The 21,168-nt window shown below is 45.0% G+C and overlaps 1 protein-coding gene across 1 annotated transcript in view; it reads left to right on the top strand.

The window, feature by feature from the left end:
* Positions 1–4,438: 4,438 nt before the first annotated feature.
* The window catches only part of LOC145357729 (amine sulfotransferase-like), a 35,473-nt gene continuing 18,743 nt past the window's right edge, over positions 4,439–21,168 (top strand). Inside the window, exons 1-2 of the mRNA XM_080211162.1 lie at positions 4,439–4,545; positions 9,777–9,938. Of these exons, the coding sequence (XP_080067288.1) occupies positions 9,791–9,938 (148 nt within the window). The 5' untranslated portion in view covers positions 4,439–4,545; positions 9,777–9,790. The remainder of the gene's footprint in view (positions 4,546–9,776; positions 9,939–21,168) is intronic.

The raw sequence follows: 21,168 nt of genomic DNA, 5'->3' as shown, positions 1-21,168 counted from the left end.
TCATTATTCGGGGGCCTATAGACGACACCCACCAGCGTCTTCCTCCCTTTGCTGTTCCTAATCTCCACCCACAACGATTCCATCCTCTGCTCCTTGGCTCCAGTATCATCCCTTGCTACCACCGTGATGCTATCCTTAATTAGCAGAGCTACGCACCCCCCTTTTCCCTCCTGTCTATCCTTCCTAAACACTTGATAGCCCTGTACATTCAGCTCCCAGTCCCTGTCACCCTGCAGCCACGTCTCTGTAATGGCCACCAGATCGTATCCATTTGTGTCGATCTGTGCCACCAGCTCATCCACTTTATTCCGAATGCTTCGTGCATTCAGATAAAGTGCTTTCATCCCAGCCTTCACCTGGACCCTATTTGCCGCAATGCCACCAACTATACTCACGCCCCCTACTCCCTCTATTATTGGGACATCCTCGGCCTCTTCCCTTACATGTACACTCTCCTTAACTTTAGACCTCGTAAGGTCACCTACCCTCACACCCTCCCCCCCCCTAATTAGTTTAAAGCCCTGTCTACAGTCCTCTTTACTCGATTCGCCAGCACTCTGGTCCCAGCACTTCCCTATCTTTATACTCCACTCCCTTTGACATGAAGGCCAACATTCAATTTGCCTTTCCAATTACCTGAAATTTGCATGCTAGCTTTTTGTGATTTATGCACGAGCTCCCCCCAGGTCCCTCTGTGCTGCCGCTTTCTACAGTCTTTTCTCCATTTAAATGATTCTCAATTCTTTTATTCTTCCTACTAAAGTGCATCACTTCACATTTTCCTACATTATATTCCACCTGCTAAGTTTTTGCCCACTCACCTAACCTGTCTATATCCCTCTTCGACTTTGGGCCCGATTTTTACTATTTCCATTCTAAGTGCTGAATCTGAGCATAATGCAAATCTGATTTGGGAATCTGCCTGAAAAAAACATCGCAGAAAGCGGCCTGGGGTGACAAGTGGAAGCGATGGTGCGCACACACAGCGCTGACCCCCTTATCCACCCCCCCCCCCACTATCCACACACTTCGCTGTTCCACCTGCTCCGATCACCTGCAGATTGGCAGTGGACCCCCCTACACCTCTGCATGCCCCTACCAGATACCCATCTGCTCGCCCTCTCCCTATCAGACGTCCATTTGCCTCCTCCTCCCACCAGTGAGCAATTGCCCCCCCCCCCCCCCCCCCCCCCCACAAAGCAGAGAACAATCTGGCCTCACTTATTCCCCATTCCTCTCCCCTCCATCTGGCCTCACTCACCCCTCCCTCGCTCCCAGAGGAACATTTGACCTACCTCCTCCTCCCCCACCCCACCAGACAACAATCAGCCCTCCTCCCCCCCACCCCACCAACAAAAAACGATCGGCCCTCCACCCCACCCCATCACAGATTCATCTGATCTGCCTCCTCCTCCCCCCCCCCCCCAAACCCGACAACAATCTGGCCTCGCTCCCCTCCCCTCCTGCCCCAACCAGAGAATGATCTGACCCACCTTAGTCCTCCCCTCCCCCAACCACTAATCTGAGTCAGGGAGCCGTTGGAAGCTCTGAACATGCTCTTCAGCAGCTGGAGTGCCCGATTCAGACTTTTATTTAGCAGGTCCATTATGGCACGGTTCTGGATTGGCAAACGCGTTGGTAAAGGGGAAAATACTATTAAAGTTGGGTGGGCAGTTCATTAAATGGCTGTTGTGCCAGTTTTGGGCGCGAAGTGGATCGCCACCATTCCTAGGTTTCAGTAAAGTGGCAGTCTGCAGGGGTGTGGATTGCCTCACACGTGACTTTACTACATTTTCGCGCCCATTTTTGAGCATGACCCAATGGTAAAATTGGACCATTTATGTCATTCTCACCACTTGATTGCGTATTATCCATAAATTTGACAATAGTACATTCATTTCCCTCATCCAAGTCATTAATATATTATAAGTAATTGTGACCTCAGCATGGATCCCTGTGGCACTCCACTAGTTACAGGTTGTCACCCTGAAAATATACCTCTAATTCCAATTTTGTCTTCCATTGGTTAGCCAAACTTCTATCTATGCTAATATATTAAGTAGCCTTTTGTGTGGTCCTTATTGAATGCTTTTTGAAAATGTAAGTATATTAATTTACTTGATCCTTTCTATTCTGCTCGTTGCCACTTCAAAAAATTCTAATAGATTTTTCAGACATGACTTCCTCTTCATGAAGCCAAGCTTCAAGAAGTGAATCAAGAAGTGTTTGATTATATTGCATATTTCTAAATACTTTGTTATTTCATCATTTATAATAGACTCTAATATTGTCCCAATGACAAAAGTTAAGCTAACTGGCCTATAGTGCCTATGGGCGAGCACAGTAGTTAGCCCTGCATTAGGAACCTGGGTTCAATTCCGGCCACTGGTCACTGTCTGTGTGGAGTTTACACATTCTCCCCATGTCTGCGTGGGTTTCCTTTGGGAGCTCCGGTTTCCTCCTACAATCCAAAGATGTGCAGATTAGGTTGATTGGTCATGCTAAATTGACCCTAGTATCAGGGGAATTAGTAAGGTAAATATGTGGGGTAATGGGAATAGAGCCTGGGTGGGATTGTGGTTGATGCAAACTCAATGGGCCAAATGGCCTCCTTCTGCACTGTAGGGATTCCATGGTAGTTGTTGTTTTTTGTCTTCCTCCTTTTTTGAATAAAAGTGTTACATTGGCAGTTATCCAATTCTCTGGAACTTTTCCAGAATTTAAGGATTCTTGTAAGATTACTACCAGTGCATCCACTATCGCTGTCACTACTTCCTTTAATACCCTGGGATGCAATCCATCAGGGCCAGGGTAATTACCAGCCTTTAGCCCCATTAGTTTCTCTAGTACATTTCCACTGGTGATTATTATTATATTTGTTTCCTCCCCCCATCTGCTCCTTGATTATTTAGTATTTTTGGAATGTGAACACTGACACAAAGTATTTGTTTAACTCCTTTGCCATTTCCTAATTTCCCCATTATTATTTTCAATCTCATTCTTGAAACGGGATGGGAGGTGTGCAGGCAGGCAATGTTCGCTTTACAATAAAATTATTAATTCATAAGGGAATTTTGAACAGTTAAGTAATTTACTAATACTAGTGAATGATATAGCCATATAAGGGTAAAGAAGTGGGGTTAAACACAGATAACACCCATGTTTGCAAAAGATGAACTATCAAATCAGAAACAGAATAAAGACAGAGGACAGGATGAATGAAGATACATCCTTGGAAGGATTTCTCCATACTGTCCTCCAAATCATGAGATGTCCAATTGATCTAGATAAATGAAATCAAACCACGGGTAATGTTAAGAGTGAGCAGTAGCAATGAATGTGAGTGACCAAGTGGAAAGAGAATAGACGCAAATACATTGCCGACCATGGCCTCCAGTTTGACCATCTCCATGCTGTGTTACCTCTCTATCAATTAGAATTATGATGTGGAGATGCCAGTGTTGGATGGGGGTAAACACAGTAAAAAGTCTCACAACACCAGGTTAAAGTCCAACAGGTTTATTTGGTAGCAAAAGCCACTAGCTTTCGGAGGTAAGTGGAAGTTCTGATCACAAACAGGACATATAAAGACACAAACTCAATTTACAAAATAATGGTTAGAATGCCTTGTTTGTGAACAGAACTCCCTCCGAAAGCTAGTAGCTTTTGCTACCAAATAAACCTGTTGGTCTTTAACCTGGTGTTGTGAGACTTCTTGTTGAATTAGATTTGTAGCTTGTCCTTCCATTGACGCCAGGACCAGAGGCAGCAAACCCTCCCCTTCTTGTATTCTTCTCTCAGTTGAGTGACAATTTGTCCTGCAGTGTCAGTTGATACGACAGGGTAAATAGGACCTGGTGGCAGTCGACAGCACGGGATAGAGGCAGTGAGAAGCACTGAGCAGAGGCAGGTGAGAAGCATCGAACAGACATCTAAAAGAGCTATCTAATCCTGTTCAGTTTTCGGGAATTAACAATGGAAAATAAACATATCGAGTGGCTAATTTACAAATAATTTGCTTTCCCAACTGGAAAACCCTTCGTGGGGAGGATGATTAGTATTAGCAGTCCGATTACGTTTCAGTTCTTGGTCCCCACTGGTTCAGTCAGCGCAGTGACTCAGAAACCAACTAATTATTAAAAATCTCTTCCAGTGTAACAGATCAAAACATAGAGTACAACAAACTACAATTGTAAATCAAAGCTTAAATCATGGCAATCAATTCTAGTTAGAGAATGTCAGGAGAAAGACTTCTCTGTGAAATTATTCATTACTAATATGTTTTCTCCATGCTGCCACAGACTTGTACATGTACATGAAAATGACCATTTATGGTCAAAGTCCGCTTCCGTTTTAATACTTAAAATGTGCATCTAATCGATTTGCTGCCTCCCTTGCTCTTCCTACTAAACTAGACCAATCAGGTTAGTCATGACAAACCCTTCTCCGATTGCACTTGCAGCTGCATAGAAATAAGGAGTTGTGGCTCGATTCGTTTTGGGAAGGTGTTGAATCGTACAGCTATTGATCCACAACTCTCAAACGGTAAGAGTGTTCCTGCTGATTAAGGCTGTTAATTGCTTTCAATTTGTGTATATTAAGAATATTGACAGTCTGTTTATAAAGTTTATTCCAGTTAATCTGTACAGAAACTCGGAAAATAAATATTGCTGCTCCACCCACATTTGTTGTCAATATGACTTCACAGATAGAGGAAGACCAGAACTGCAATCAGTTGTTATAAAATAATAAATAGAAAAAAATAAGGAAATCAGAAGAATATTTGCAATGTAAAGTTCTACTTCAGTCATTTTGATTGGACAAAAGTTCTTCAGTCATTTTGGTGGGCAATAGATCATATTTAAAATCATTTGATCCCTTGCAGAAGGATTTCACAACTATCAGGAAATAGAAGCAATCTGCAATGGAGAAGATAAGCAGTGTTTAAAGTAATGTTTTTATACCATTTTTGTAAGTATCCTGGATCAATTTAGAGCCATAGAGGTTTACAGCATGGAAATAGGCCCTTTGGCCCAAATTGTCCATGTGCCTTTTTTTAACCACTAAGTTAGTCCCAGTTGCCTGCATTTGGCCCATCTCCCTCTATACTCATCTTATCCATGTAACTGTCTAAATGCTTTTTAAAAGACAAATTTGTCCACTACTACCTCTGGCAGCTTGTTCCAGACACTCATCATCCTCTCTGTGGGGGAAAAAAAACTGCCCTCTGGATCCTTTTGTATCTCTCCCCTCTCTCTCCTTAAACCTATGCCCTCTAGTTTTAGATTCCCCTACCTTTGGGAAAAGATGTTGACTATCTAGTTGATTTATGCCCCTCATTATTTTATAGATCTTTATAAGATCACCCCTAAGCCCCCTAAAGGGAAAAAAAGTCCCAGTCTATCCAGCCTCTCCTTTATAACTCAAACTATTAAGTCCCAGTAGTATCCTAGTAAATCTTTTCTACACTCTTTCTAGTTTAAAAATATCCTTTCTATAATAGGGTGACCAGAACTGTACACAGTATTACAAGTGTGGTCTTACTAATGTCTTGTACAACTTCAAGAAGACATCCCACCTCCTGTAGTCAATGTTCTGACCAATGAAACAAGGCATGCTGAATGCCTTCACCACTTTGTCCAACTGTGATTCCAGTTTCAAGAAGCTGTGAACCTGTACCACTAGATCTCTTTGTTCTATAACTCTCCCTAATACCCTACCATTAACTGAGTAAGCCCTGCCCTGATTCGATCTACCAAAATATAACACCTCACACTTATTTAATTTAAACTCTATCTGCCATTCATCAGCCCACTGGCCCAATTGATCAAGATCCTGTTGCAATCCTCGATAACCTTCTTCACTATCCACTATACCATCAGTGTAGAATTGCAGAAGGACATAGATAAGTTGGTGGTCTGGACAGATAGGTGGTAGATGAAATTCAGTGTAGTAGGGATGCATTTTGGTAGGAAGAACATGGATAGACAATATAAATTCAGGGGTACAATGCTAAGGGGGTGTAGGGACAGAGACCTAAGTTTGTATATATGTATAGATTATTGAAAGTGGCAGAATAGGTGGAGAGAGCAGTTAATAAAGTGTACAGTATAGAGTTTTATTAAAAGGGGCAGATAATACAAAAGCAAGGAGGTTATGTTGAAATTAGACTTTAGTTAGACCTCAGCTGGAATATTGAGTACAGTTCCAGGTGTCACACTATAGGAAGTACAGGAATGCAGAGGAGGGAGTGCAAAAGAGGTGTATAACAATGGTTCCAGGGATGCGAAACTTCAGTTTTGGAGATAGATTGGAGAGGTTGGGACTGTTTTCTTTGTAGTGAAGAAGGCTATATGTAGATTTGATAGTCAAAATCATGAGGGGTGTGGACAGAGTAGATAAAGGAGCAACTGTTCTTGCTTGTAAAAAGATCAAGAACGAGAGGGTGCAAAATTAAAGTGAGATGCAAAAGAAATAAATGTGAGGAAAAAATGTTTTCACACAATGGGTTTGGAATACACCACCTGAAAGTGTGGTGGAGGCAAGTTTAGTCAAGGCATTCAAGAGGGCATTAGAGCATGGTAGCACAGTGGTTAGCACTACTGCTTCACAGTTCCAGGGTCCTGGGTTCAATTCCCAGCTCAGGTCACTGTCTGTGTGGAGTTTGCACATTCTCCTTGTGTCTGTGTGGGTTTCCTCCGGGTGCTCCAGTTTCCTCCCACAGTCCAAAGATGTGCGGATTAGGTTGATTGGCCATGCTAAAATTGCCCCTTAGTGTCCTGGGATGTGTAGGTTAGAGGGATTAGCGAGTAAATGCGTAGAAATATGGGGATAGGGCCTGGATGGGATTGTGGTCGGTGCAGACTTGATGGGCTGAAGGGCCTGTTTCTGAAAATGGCACCTGAGGTCAACGTACCTTTGCATTGTCTGCTCCCTGCCCGCTATGATTCCTGTGGCAGGCAAGACAGGAAAGCTCCCCCTCAATCTTTTATGCAATCAGCACGTACCTCATTTCACTTGCCCTTGCTTTACGTGTGTATAACTTCAGTCATACTGGTAAGAGAAAAGTTACTTGGACAGAAATCAATGGAATGTGGCAACTCTGTACATGGGCAATGGTCAACAAAATGTCTCATGGGCTGCATGCAGAACCCTGGTGGCCACAGGTTGCCCACCACTGGTCCAGCATAACAGTAAACTAACTCTCTTCAGAGGGAGCTTGACTCCAGCACACACAATTATAATTTCCCAAGTATTGTAAAGGTCCAGGTGAGAGCCCCTCAAAGTATTCTCTGGTGGATTTTGTGTATTTGAATTTTCAGAAGGTTTTTGATACCGTTCCGCACAGGAAGTTAGTGAGCAAATTAGAAACATGCATTAGGGGATAATATAACAGCATGAATTAAGGATTGGTTAACAAACAGAGTAGGAATAAACAAGTCATTCTCAGGTTGGCAGGCTGTGACAAAAGGGGTGGCGCAAAGACCTGTGCTTGGGCTCTAGCTATTCACAATCTATATTAATGATTTGGATGTGGGATCCAATGTAATATTTCTGAGTTGTTGATACTCAAAACTCAGTGGTAATGTGAGTTTTGAGGAGGATGTAAAGAGGCTTTAAAGGGATTTAGACAGGCTAAGTGAGTAAGGACATGGCAAAGGTAATAATTGTTATCCACTTTTATCAATGTGCCTGCCTCGAAACTTTCTCAGACCACTGAACACTGCGATTCTGGAGGATACGGAGGCACGGTAGCACAGTGGTTAGCACTGCTGCTTCATAGCTCCAGGGCACGGTAGCACAGTGGTTAGCACTGCTGTCTCACAGCTCCAGGGTCCTGGGTTCGATTCTTGGCTCGGGTCACTGTCTGTGTGGAGTTTGCACATTCTCCTTGTGTCTGTGGGTTTCATAGAACATAGAACATAGAACATAGAACACTACAGCACAAACAGGCCCTTTGGCCCACAAGTTGCGCCGACCACATCACCTACCAACCTACAGACCTATCTATAACCCTCAATCTCATTAAACCCCATATACTCATCCAGAAGTCTTTTAAAAGACCCCAGCGAGTTCGCCTCCACCACCACTGACGGCAGCCGATTCCATTCACTCACCACCCTCTGAGTGAAAAACTTACCCCTAACATCACTTCTGAACCTCCCTCCCCGCACCTTAAATCTGTGTCCTCTCGTAGCGACCATTTCAAACCGGGGAAATAGCCTCTGAGAGTCCACCCTATCTATCCCTCTCAACATTTTGTAAACTTCTATCAGGTCGCCTCTCAACCTTCGTCTCTCCAGGGAAAAGAGTCCCAGCTCCCTCAACCTAACTTCATAAGGCATGCCTCCCAGTCCAGGCAACATCCTTGTAAATCTCCTCTGCACCCTTTCAATAGCTTCTACATCTTTCCTATAGTGAGGCGACCAGAACTGCGCACAATACTCCAAATGAGGCCTGACAAGGGTCTTATAAAGTTCCAGCATTACCTCCCGACTCCTAAACTCAATCCCTCGATTAATGAAGGCCAGTACACCATACGCCTTCTTGACCACCTCCTCCACCTGCGAGGCCGATTTAAGAGTCCTGTGGACCCGGACCCCAAGATCCTTCTGCTCCTCAACACTACTCAGACTTCTGCCCTTAATAGTGTACTCGTTCATCCCGTTGGTTCTGCCAAAATGGACGACAACACATTTATCCGCGTTGAAGTCCATCTGCCACTTCTCCGCCCAGTCCTGCATCCTATCTATGTCCTGCTGCAACTTTTGCCATCCTTCCAGATCATCCACAACACCACCGACCTTCGTGTCATCAGCGAACTTACTTACCCATCCCTCCACTTCCTCATCCAGGTCATTTATGAAAATGACAAACAACAAGGGTCCCAGAACAGATCCTTGAGGCACTCCGCTGGTGACTGACCTCCATTCAGAAAAAGCCCCATCCACAACCACTCTCTGCCTTCTGCAGGCAAGCCAGTTCTGGATCCACAAGGCCAAAGGCCCTTGGATCCCATGCCCTCTCACCTTCTCAAGAAGTCTTGCATGGGGGACCTTATCAAACGCCTTGCTGAAGTCCATGTACACTACGTCCACGGCACTTCCTTCGTCAATGTGTTCAGTCACATTATCGAAGAACTCAACTAGGCTTGTAAGGCACGACCTGCCCTTGACAAATCCATGCTGACTATTCCTGATCATGTCAAACCTCTCCAAATGTTCGACTGGTTTCCTCTGGATACTCTGGTTTCCTCCCACAGTCCAAAGATGTGTGGGTTAGGTTGATTGGTCGTGCTAAGAAATTGCCCCTAGTGTCCAGGGATGCATAGGTTAGAGGGATTAGTGCGTATAATATGTAGCGGCATGGGTGTAGGACCTGGGTGGGACTGTGTTGGTGCAGACTCGATGGGCCGAAGGGCCTCTTTCTGCACTGTAGGGTTCTATGATACAGAAATTATGGAGCATACACAGCAGAATATTTCCTGGGCTGTCAAGCAACCATTCCTGGTGGGGAAATTAAGCAGGAGACTGGGAAGAACCCATTTTAGTTTATTTAAACAGCCCCATTATGCCCTTAGTCATATTGAAGGGGCACAAATCTGGATCTCCACCCACTTTCCTTTACATTTGCAGCAAGGGAAAACTCAATTTGCTGGAGCAAAGGCCTAGAAAATTAGCCTTACAATATTTTGCAGCATTCTGGATTGATTTTACAACTGTCTGCTACAATGAGTGCAAAACAAAATCCTGAAATGAACCTTTCCTTTTTTTTAGGTAACAAATCCACAATGGAAATGGCCAAGAAATCGTTCGAGTATTTTCAATATAACGGTGTAACATTCGTTTCACCGATTCACTCTATTGAACAGCTTGAATGGGTGAAAGATCTCAAAATGGATCCAGATATTCCGCTCCTTGTCAGTTATCCCAAATCTGGTAAAAAAAAAGTCATAATACCTAGAGATACTACAAATTAATTTTTAAAAAGCATTTTAATGTATATTTTCTCCTTTTAATTTTCCCTCCCTTATTTGTGAACCACCGTTTTGCTGTGCAGTTTTATCTGTTAAAACAGATTACTGTTGAGTATACAGTAAAAGCATATATAACACACAGGCTCTTTACATATTGATAAATCATTTAAAAAAAAAATCCTGTTGCCTATGGTTTGCATGGTATGCACATTCCCTAGTTTTAAATAGAGCCATTATAAACTTGCAGAAAACTCTGATTTGACCCACTGTCTATGCTAGATTGTACAATTGGAGTAATTGTAGTGCTGTCTAGGTGCTGCTTTTTTTTGCCAACTGAGGTAGCATGTGCCGGTCAGTGATGGGGAGCACTATACAAGTGTCAAGGAATTACCATCTCCTACAAGAAAAAGAAACTGATCATAGAATCATAGATAGGTTACACCACCGGAGGCCATTTGATCCATCATCACTGCAAGAGCGACTCACCTAGTCCCATTTCTCCTTTTTCCATAGCCCCGCAAAATTTTACTCTTCAGATAATGATCCCATTTTCTTGTGAAGCCTTCAATTGAATCTGCTTCCAATCCTATCTTTGGCAGTACAGTCCAAATCTTTACCACTTGCTGTGCAAAATAGTTCTTCCACATATTGTTATTGCTTTATTTAATTAATTCATGGGACGTGGGCATCACTGGCTGGCCAGCATTTATTGCCCACCTCCAGTTACCTTTGAGAAGGTGGCGGTGAGCAGTCATCTTGAAACGCTGCAGCCCAGATGCTGTGGGTTGACTGACAATGCCGTTAAGGAGGAACAGTGACTGTGTCCCAGCGACTGTGAAGGAACAGTGATATATTTCTAAGTCAGAAAGGTGAATGACTTGGGGGTAAACTTGCAGATGGCGATGTTCCCATGTATCTGCTGCCTTTGTCCTTCTAGATGGAAGTGGTTGTAGATTTGAAGGGTGCTGTCTAAGGATCTTTGGTGAATTGCTGCTTGAGTGATGTTGAAGCTGCACTCATTCAGGCAAGTGGGGAGTATTCCATCATATTCCTGACTTGTGCCTTGTAGATGGTGGACAGGCACTGGGGAGTCAGGAGGTGAGTTACTCATTGCAGCATTCATAGCCTCTGATCTAACTTGTAGCTACTGCATTTATGTGGCGAGTCCAATTGAGTTTCTGGTCAATGGTACCCCCAACCAGTGTTCTCTGCTTCTTGATCCTTTTGCTAACAAAAACAGTTTTGCCATATCTACTCTTTCCAGAGCTGTCGTGATTCTGAATAGCTCAATCAGACAGGGATCGAAGTGTTTTTTGCAGAGTGCAAGGTTTTGATTTTAAGGGGTTCCTTATGTTATTCTCACAGCCCCTTTATTAGGTGATTCAGTCATGAAGTGATAATTTTCGTATTTGTATTTTTTATGGATTTCCTTCTTCAGATAGATTATCTAGTCATTTACCTTTATCCATTTTGGTCACTTTGACTGAAGGATAACTATTGTCCTGGACGCTGAGGGAAGTTCCTTATACCTACTTGAAAACTGCCATGGTGTCAATTAAGTTCACTCAGGCAAACAGATGAGGTTTTGGTTCAACAGTTTATCTTAAAAACAGTCCTTGGAATTTTGAAATCCCCAACATAGCAATGAAGTGCCAGACAAGATGATGCACTCTGGAATGAGACTTGAACACACAAGCCTGAAGCCAAAGTGCTACCAGAAAAGTTGAGAGCGTTCTCCTGAGAACATAGTTTGTAATAAAAGAGAATGTAAATTCTTAAAATTTGTTGACAACTTTAAAATAGGAAGTAGTAGTAGTAGAGAAACATCAAACAGAAAAAAATTTAGTTCAGTACTTGGGCTTATTTGGAAAATGGGTAAAAGTTAAATTTAAAAACACTGAAAGCCAATATAAAAACTCAATATAAAAGAACAAATACATTTCATCTCTCTATCTCGCACCTTTAGTCTAATATCAAAATGCTGGGGTTTACCATTGACTAGATCTTGAACTGGGCTAGCCATATAAATATTATGGCTACAAGAGCAGGTGAGAAGCTGGGAATTTTGTAGAGAATAACACACTTCCTGTCTTCCCAAAGCCTACAAGGCATATGTCTGGAGTGTGATGGAATATGCTCTACTCGCCTGGATGAGTGCAGCTATATCAACACTTAAGGAGCCCAGCACCATCCAGGACAAACCAGCCTGCTTGGCTGGCACCACACCACCACCTTCAACGTTCACTCTGTCCACCACCAACAGTGGCAATACTGTGAATTGCTGCAGTGCACCTACAAGATGCAGTGCGGCAACTCACCAAGGCACCTTTGACAGCACTTTCCGAACATAAGAACATAAGAAATAGGAGCAGGAGTAGGCCATCTAGCCCTTCGAGCCTGTCCCGCCATTCAATAAGATCATGGCTGATCTGAAGTGGCTCAGTTCCACTTTCCTGCCCTCTCCCCATAACCCTTAATCCCCTTGCCTGTCAAAAACCTATCAACCCACATCTTAAATATATTTAGCGAGGCAGCCTCCACCACTTCAACGGGCAGAGAATTCCAGAGATTCACCACCCTTTGAGTGAAGAAGTTCCTCCTCAACTCTGTTCTAAACCGCCCCCCCCCCCCTTTATCTTGAGGCTGTGCCCTCTAGCCCTACTGTCCTTACTGAGCGGGAAGAGCCTCTCCACCTCTATCCTATCCATCCCATTCATTTTATATGTCTCAATGAGATCTCCCCTCATTCTTCTAAACTCTAATGAGTACAAGCCTAGTTTATTCAGCCTCTCATAGTTCAACCCCCTCAACTCCAGTATCAGCCTAGTAAACCTTCTAAACCCTCAGCTTCTACCACCTTCAATAAGAACAGCGGATGCATGGAAACACCATCACTTGCAAGTCCCGCTCCAAGCCAAATATCATTCTGGCTTGGAACAATATTGCTGTTCCTTCACTATTATTGAGTCAAAATCTTGCAGCTCCGCCCATTCAGGACAAGATACCTCTACCATTGGTACACATTGGCTGCAGCGTGTCTCATTTAAAGACGCACTGCTACTTGCCAAGACTCCTTCATCAGCACTTTCCAAATAGTAACCACCACGATCCAGAAGGACAAGAAAAGCAGCCACATGAAAACATCAAGTTTTTCTCCAAGCCACACACCATCCTGACTTTGAACAATATCATCAATCTTTCACTGTCATAAAGTCAATATTCTGAACTTCCCTAACAGCACTGTTGGTTAATCTACACGACATATAGTATAGCCGTACATCATAGATTTCAGCAGTTCACATTGGTAGCTCATCCCCATTTTTATGAGGGCATTTAGGAATGGGCAATGAACAAATATGTAAAAAAAAGCATATTTAAGTCTCAAACTGTTCTTGCCCAATGTCAACAGAATTTCATTCTCAGTGAAAGATTAACAGTTTTATGGAATTTTGCACCCAGTGTCTAGGAATCAAGTCAGTTATGAAAATCCTGTTGCTCCAGTTATGATCAGCTCATTCAGAACAGACCATGGATTATAATAGTGTATATTGCAAGTTGATATACTCCATTCAAAACTAGGCAGAACAAGTACCAACCAAGCCATGGGGGAAATATAATTCATGCTTTATGAAGAGAAGACTGAATTAAAATGTATTTTTGCAGCACAATCAATTCTGAAGATATTCAATGCAAGAAGAGATTTAAAACAAAAGTTGTAGGATTCACACAATCTGAAGCCTCATGCCTTCCTTCAGTATTTAAATATGTTACTGTAATAGATTGAGGGCATTTGATTTCAATCAAAGGCTTTATTGCCAAATAACACACAATTCACAACAAGGTCAGACTGCTGTACTCAACTCCCTGGCTTCAATTGCAAGCCTCTAGTTAACCCATGGAGCACTCCCTCCTGCTGATTTAACTTCCCCTTTTGTGACCTCTCATTCCCTCTAAAGAAACCAAAACTGTCAATCAGACATAGAACCAATGTAAGTGAGAGGTCGGGGGGTGGGGGGACACTGAGGTTGGGCCTGGGTGGGGAGGGGGGAGGAGGTGCGGGGGAGGGGGGCGTGGGAGGAGGTGCGTGGGTGGGGAGGGGGCGCGTGGGGGGGGAGGTGTGGGGTGGGGTGGGGCGGGGGAGGGGTGGGGTGGACGAGGTGTGGGGAAGGTGTGGGGTGGGGCGGAGGAGGTGTGGGATGGGGCGAGGTGTAGGGAAGGGGTGGGTGGAGGTTGTGGTGTGGGGTGGGGCAAGGTGTAGGGGAGGGGTGGGTGGGGGTTGTGGTGTGGGGTGGGGCGAGGTGTAGGGGAGGTTGGGGCGGGGTGAGGTGTAAGGGGAGGGGAGGGGAGGGGCGAGGGGAGGTTTGGTGGGGCGGGGGGTTGGTGAAGGGTGGTGGGGGGGACGTGCAGGGTGTGGGATGGGGTGGAGGCGTGGGGGCGCTGGAGGGGTGTGGGGTGGGTGCCGGGGCTTGGGGAGGGTGGGGGGGTGTTGGGTCAACCTCTTCTGTGCAGTGGCAGGGGAGGAGGGAGGATGTCTGTCTTTAATGAAGACTTGGTACTGCTTTTCTGGTCTAATGAGGCAGCATGGTGGAACAGTGAGGGATCCGGGTTCGTTTCCCCGCGTCTGCGCGCCTTTCCCCGCGTTCACCGCGCCTGCGTGCGTTTCCCCGCGCCTGCGTGCGTTTCCCTGTGTTGCTCCGTTTTCCTCCCACAGTCTGAAAAACATGCTGGTTAGGTGCATTGGCCATGCTAAATTCTCCCTCTAGAACAAGCATCAGAGTGTCATTCCTAGGGGATGTTCACAGTGACCTCATTGCAGTGTTAATCTAAGTCTACATGTGACACTAATAAATAAACATTGTGGAAGCATAATAGCATTTTTTTGGTGGGAGGGGCACTGTGCACAGTGTGACTGGCTAGCGGGTTCCCTGAGATAAGCTCATTTGCATCTTTTAGGTGGATGAAACCCCATCTGACAGATACTGCCAGCGCCAGCTGTTTTCCTGCTGGTGTGGATGGGCACTTAACCTGAAAAGGGGTGAAATCCACGGTGATTTTCCTCCCTGAATCAGGACTTTCCTTGAGAGGCTTGCCTAACCTCTACCCTCTCCACCAAATTTTGGAATATGTCCAATTGTATTCTAAAATGGCATCACATCAGTAACTCAGCTAGCATTATCCCTGTGGTCATGTTTGTTGTGGTGTTATGTGATGTTAGAAAACTGGCTATCTGTAAAGAAAGGGATCTGTTTACTTGTTTTTTTTAATGATTACTGAAAGGTTTGTACCATGCGCTCTGCCAGTCCATTTAATGCTGGGAGGCAAGATGCTGACCTCATATGGCACTGGATCACTGGTCGAAGCTGGCGCTGCTGTTCTGGTCCATCCAAGTCAATGGTAAAGGAGAGCTGTACAAGGACCGGATTGAGTGGCATCAACTAAATGGCTTCCTTGTTGGTTTCCTGAGCGGTGACGGGGAAGGTAGCACTATACTTATGACTTGAAGGTGATTGTAGCCAGCTTTTAAATCAATGGCAGCAGAGAGGCACTGCCGAGGTTCCAGAACTTCTTAGTGCTCTGGGGCAGGAAGTATGCTGCGTACTTCTTGCAGTAAACCACAAGGCTATGGTGGTGGCGGCGGCAGTGGCGGTGGCAGCGTGAATCGTGGTCCAACGTGCAATGCCAAGGCGGAAGGACATTGCCCTGATGAAGATTTTGCAATCCATGCTGAGGGAGACTGGACACAGGTTTTATTAGCAGGTGGGGATCTCTCTTCTTGGGCAAAGGGAAATAAAGGGCCTGCAGTACGAAATGGGCATCTCTTTGGTCACAATACCGTCACCCAGAACCTCACGTAGTCATTCTCCAGGATTTCCAAGAATGTCCTAAAGAGCTCCATGGTCAGCCTGAACAGCCTGGGTCTTGTACCTGGAGAGGCTGTCCAAGGGAGTAGGGTAGTGATCACATGTCGCTGGCTGGGTCTTCATTGGCTGGACCATTCACCATAACATCCACCTGGTCCAGGACCATTACCAGAGGAATTGGAATTCTGTCTCTTGAGTAGAAGGCATTTGACCGGGTGGATCACCAATACTTATCTGAAACTCTGGGCATTTGAGATTGGGACGCAATTTATTGCCTGGATCTGACAGCAGGCAGTCAAGAAGGCAAATGGTATGTTGGCCTTCGTAGTGAGAGGATTTGAGTACATGAATAGAGATGTTTTACTGCATTGTACAGGGCATTGATGAGGGCACATCTGGAGTATTGTGTGCAGTTTTGGTGTCCTTACCTGAAGGAGGGTGTCCTTGCTATTAGGGTGTTAGCGCGAGTGGGTGAAATGACATAGTTCAATAATTTATTTTCTTTTACGTCGATGGAGGTGCAGTCAGGACATACAATCGGACTGTCCTGAAAGCACTCTAAAGGTCCACCGCAACGGGCTATAGTTATACCTGAACTTTGGTGTAGTATGTGATTCAAATGCTAATACTTTATTTACAGTATTCGACTTTAGCAATCCTGGCTCGATGTTTTCGAGTGTTAGGACGATTGTTTTAAGTGTGTGTTAATCGTTCTTGTCTGGTTATTAATGGTCTAGAATCTCTGGGCTTTGAACAATGGGTGTGTGATTGATCTCAAAGATTTTGAGGGGCCAGGGACGTTTCCTTAGCTATGTTAATTTTTAGGTGTCTCCATAGGTTATTTGACTGGTTTAGAAGTGCTGATTTGGTGGGGTAGGGATGTGCTTTTTAATTTAGTTCCTGTAGGTACCATCCTGTCCAGCTTCCCTTGTGTGCTAGCCCTCTTTTGCATTCTAAAAGCATGCTCTTGCCTGCTAATCTGTGTCTGTTACTTTGTGATTTTTAGCGGAGAGGCTCTGAGTGTAATTTTAGCCTGCTTCCATATTGTGTGCCCAATTTCATAAAATTTGTTGTCCGATAACCAGGGGGAGTACAGTGAAGGTTTACCAGGCTGATTCTTGGGATGGCAGGTCTGTCATATGAAGAGAAAATAAGTCGGGTAGGATTGTATTCATTGGGGTTTAGAAGAGTGAGAGGGGATCTCAGAGAAACTTATAAACTTTTAGCAGGATTAGACAGAGTGGATTCAGCAAGAATGTTCCCGATGGTGGGTGAGTCTAGAACTAGGGGGTCATAGTTTGAGCATAAGAGATAAACCTTTGTAGGACTAATGTGAAGAGAAATTTCTTCATTCAGAGAGGGGTGAATGTGTGGAATTCACTATCAGAGATAGCAGTTGAAGCCAAAATGTGTGATTTCAAGAAGAAATTAGATATAGCTCTTGGGGCGAACAAGATCAAGGGATCATGAGGAACTCGGATCAGGATGTTGAATTTGATAAGCAGCCATGATCATAATGAATGGCAGAGCAGGTTCGAATGGTCTACTCCTGCTTCTAATTTCTATGTGAGGAGTGAAGTACAAGTCACAAGGTGCCCATCCCTTGTACTGTTGTGAAACATTGTTAAATCATTGTTGTAGCTGTTCTTTCTCTGTCCACAATGGCCAGAGCACACAATCGTGACTTGGAAATGGACCTTCATTAATGGTGTTGCGTTTCAGCAGGAATCCTTGGAAAATGTAGAAAGAACTTGAAAGTTAATGGGCAGGATTTTCCAGCTGCACTCGCCCCGAAACCAGAAAATCCTGCCTGAGGTCAACAGATCTTTCCATGGTCCACTCCTCGCCTGCTATGCTTCCTGTGGTGGGAGGAATGGGAAAATTCACCCCGATGAGACCAGCATACAGTAAATCCTCACGATAGGTCATAATTTTGCTTGAAGTCATTTTGTTTTAATCTTATTTATTTTTAGGGTGTTTAAAAATATATATTGCCATTTTTGATTATATGTCATGTGCACTGCCTCCTCCTCCCAGACTGGGAAAGGGGAGAGAGAGAGACTGTGGGATGGGAGGGGAGAGGGAAACAGAGAGAATGGAAAAGGACAGAGACAGTCAGAAAGCAGAGAGAGATATAGAGACAGACAGACAGTGGAGGAGAGTGAGGGAAAGACAGAGTAGTAATGGAGAGAGAAAGCGAGAGTGGGGGGAAGGCAAAACATCGTAAGAGACCTGAGCTTCACTATGCTTATTTGGGTGATATAGTGTTATTTAATTTCAATGTATATAATATTTAAGTTGCACATTGGCTTACACTTCCGGCCTGAATCTCGGTTTGACTTGATTGTGCGCTGCACTTGGGCGTCAGGACAACATGGGGAAGTTCTGGTGCATGTACATGTTCGCTGGAAGAGCGCCAAGTTTGAACTTCCGGTTTGAATTTGGAAAGATGCTGGGACGGATGCGTTGAGCTGCAATCTCCCCATAACTTGCGCTGATGGTAGGTGAGTTTCTGCCCTTATTTGAACTCTTTTTTTACTAGCTGCAGCGAGTAGAGGCAGCAGTCATTCTTTGGGTAGATTTTTCTGTAAATGGTTTTTAAAAAATATTTAAGAACATAAGAACATAAAAAATAGGAGCAGGAGTAGGCCATCTAGCCCTTCGAGCCTGCCCCGCCATTCAATAAGATCATGGCTGATCTGTCGTGGCTCAGTTCCACATTCCCGCCCTCTCCCCATGACCCTTAATCCCCTTGCTTATCAAAAACCCATCAACCCGCGTCTTAAAAATATCTAGCGAGGCAGCCTCCACCACTTCAACAGGCAGAGAATTCCAGAGATTCACCACCCTTTGAGTGAAGAAGTTCCTCTTCAACTCCGTTCTAAATCGCCCCCCCCTTTATCTTGAGGCTGTGGCCCTAGTCCTACTGTCCTTTCTGAGTGGGAAGAGTCTCTCCACCTCTATCCTATCCATCCCATTCATCATCTTATATGTCTCAATGAGATCTCCCCTCATTCTTCTAAACTCTAATGAGTACAAGCCTAGTTTATTCAGCCTCTCCTCATAGCTCAACCCCCTCAACTCCGGCATCAGCCTAGTAAACTTCCTCTGCACTCCCTCCAAGGCCAAAATATCCTTGCGTAAGTACGGCGACCAAAACTGCACACATTACTCCAGCTGTGGCCTCACCAGTGCCCTATACAGCTGCAGCAAGACCTCCCTACTTTTATATTCAATCCCCCTTGCTATGAAGGCCAGCATCCCATTCGCCTTCCTGACCACCTGCTGCACCTGCAGGCTGGGTTTTTGCGACTCATGCACAAGGACCCCGAGGTCCCTCTGCACCGTCGCCTGCTGCAGTTTTTCGCCATGTAAGTAATAGTCCTTCCTACCATTATTCCTACCAAAGTGGACCACCTCGCACTTGCCAACATTAAATTCCATTTGCCAGTTCCTGGCCCATTCGCCCAGCCTATCTAGATCCTTCTGCAGACTTTCCACACCCTCCGCGCAATTTGCCGTTCCACCAATCTTGGTGTCATCAGCAAATTTCGACACCGTACACTCGGTTCCCTCCTCCAGATCATCTATATAAATGGTGAATAGCTGAGGCCCCAGCACTGACCCCTGGGGCACTCCACTAGTCACCAACCGCCAATCCGAATAGCACCCATTGACCCCCACTCTCTGCCTCCTATTTGACAGCCAATCCTCTATCCACGCTAACACCCTACCCCCAACTCCATGCCCCCTTACCTTCTGCAATAACCTCTTGTGAGGTCCCTTGTCAAACGCCTTCTGAAAATCAAGAAAGACCACATCCACTGGCTCTCCTCTATCCACCACCCTAGACACATCCTCATAGAACTCCAATAAATTCGTCAGACACGACTTCCCCTTAACGAAACCGTGCTGCGTCTGCTCTATCAAGCAATTCCCCTCAAGATGCCTCGCTATTTCCTCCTTGATGACGGATTCTAACATTTTACCTACAACAGACGTTAAACTAACCGGCCTATAATTCCCTGCCTTTTGCCTGCCACCCTTCTTAAACAACGGCGTAACATTAGCCATTTTCCAATCTTCCGGCACTTCCCCGGAATCCAGCGACGTTTGGAAAATAACCACCAAGGCATCCACTATCACCTCCGCCATTTCTTTCAGAACCCTCGGATGCATTCCATCCGGTCCTGGGGACTTGTCCACAATCAGTCCCTCCAGTCTGTCGAGCACCGCCTCTCTAGTAACAATAATGTCATTGAGACCCTCCTGTCCTACCATGTTTCCATCGCTAACACCCGGCAAATTATTCACATCCTCCTCTGTGAAGACCGAAACAAAAAGTTATTCAAGGCCTCAGCCATTTCCCCATCCCCTACCACTAAGTCCCCCCTCTCATCCTCTAAGGGTCCAACGTTCACCCTAGCCAGCCTCTTTAACATTTTTGTAATATACAGAAAGTGAAAGAAAACAAGAAAAAATACAACTTTGTCATGACAACTAATTCCACCAAAAGTCATTTGTAACAAGGTAATGTTAGTGTGAGGTTATCCACTTTGGCAGAAATAATAGTAGGAGGGATTACCATTTAAAGGGCGAAAAGCTGCAGCATGCTATGGTGAAGAGGGACCTGGGGGTCCTTGTGCATGAGTCGCAAAAACCCAGTCTGCAGGTGCAGCAGGTGACCAAGAAGGCGAATGGTATGCTGGCCTTTATAGCAAGGGGGATAGAATATAAAAGCAGGGAGGTCTTGCTGCAACCGTACAGGGCACTGGTGAGGCCGCAGCTGGAGTAGTGTCTGCAGTTTTGGTCACCGCACTTGTGCAAGGATATTTTGGCCTTGGAGGGAGTGCAGAGGAGGTTCACGAGGCTGATACCGGAGATGAGGGGGTTGGACTATGAAGAGAGACTAAATAGACTGGGTCTGTACTCGCTGGAGTTTAGAAGGATGAGGGGGGATCTTATAGATAACGTATAAGATAATGAAAGGGATGGATAGGGTAGAGGTAGAGAGATTCTTCTCGCTTAGAAAGGATAGCAGGACTAGAGGGCATAACCTCAAGATAAGGGGGGGCAGTTTAGATCGGAGTTGAGGAGGAACTTCTTCACTCAAAGGGTGGTGAATCTCTGGAATTCTCTGCCCGTTGAAGTGGTGAAGGCTACCTCGCTAAATATATTTGAGTCGCAGGTAGGTTGGTTTTTGACAGACAAGGGAATTAAGGGTTATGGGGAGAGAGCGGGAAAGTGGAACTGATCCACTTCAGATCAGCCATGATCTTACTGAATGGCGGGGCAGGCTCAAAGGGCTAGACGGCCTACTCCTGCTCCTAT

This window comes from Carcharhinus amblyrhynchos, chromosome 24 (genome assembly GCF_965287045.1).
Source record: "Carcharhinus amblyrhynchos chromosome 24, sCarAmb.v2.hapA, whole genome shotgun sequence".
In the NCBI taxonomy this organism is placed as follows: Eukaryota; Metazoa; Chordata; class Chondrichthyes; order Carcharhiniformes; family Carcharhinidae; genus Carcharhinus; species Carcharhinus amblyrhynchos.
The sequence above is the reverse complement of the archived record's forward strand: the minus strand, read 5'-3'. Positions and strand labels throughout refer to the sequence as shown.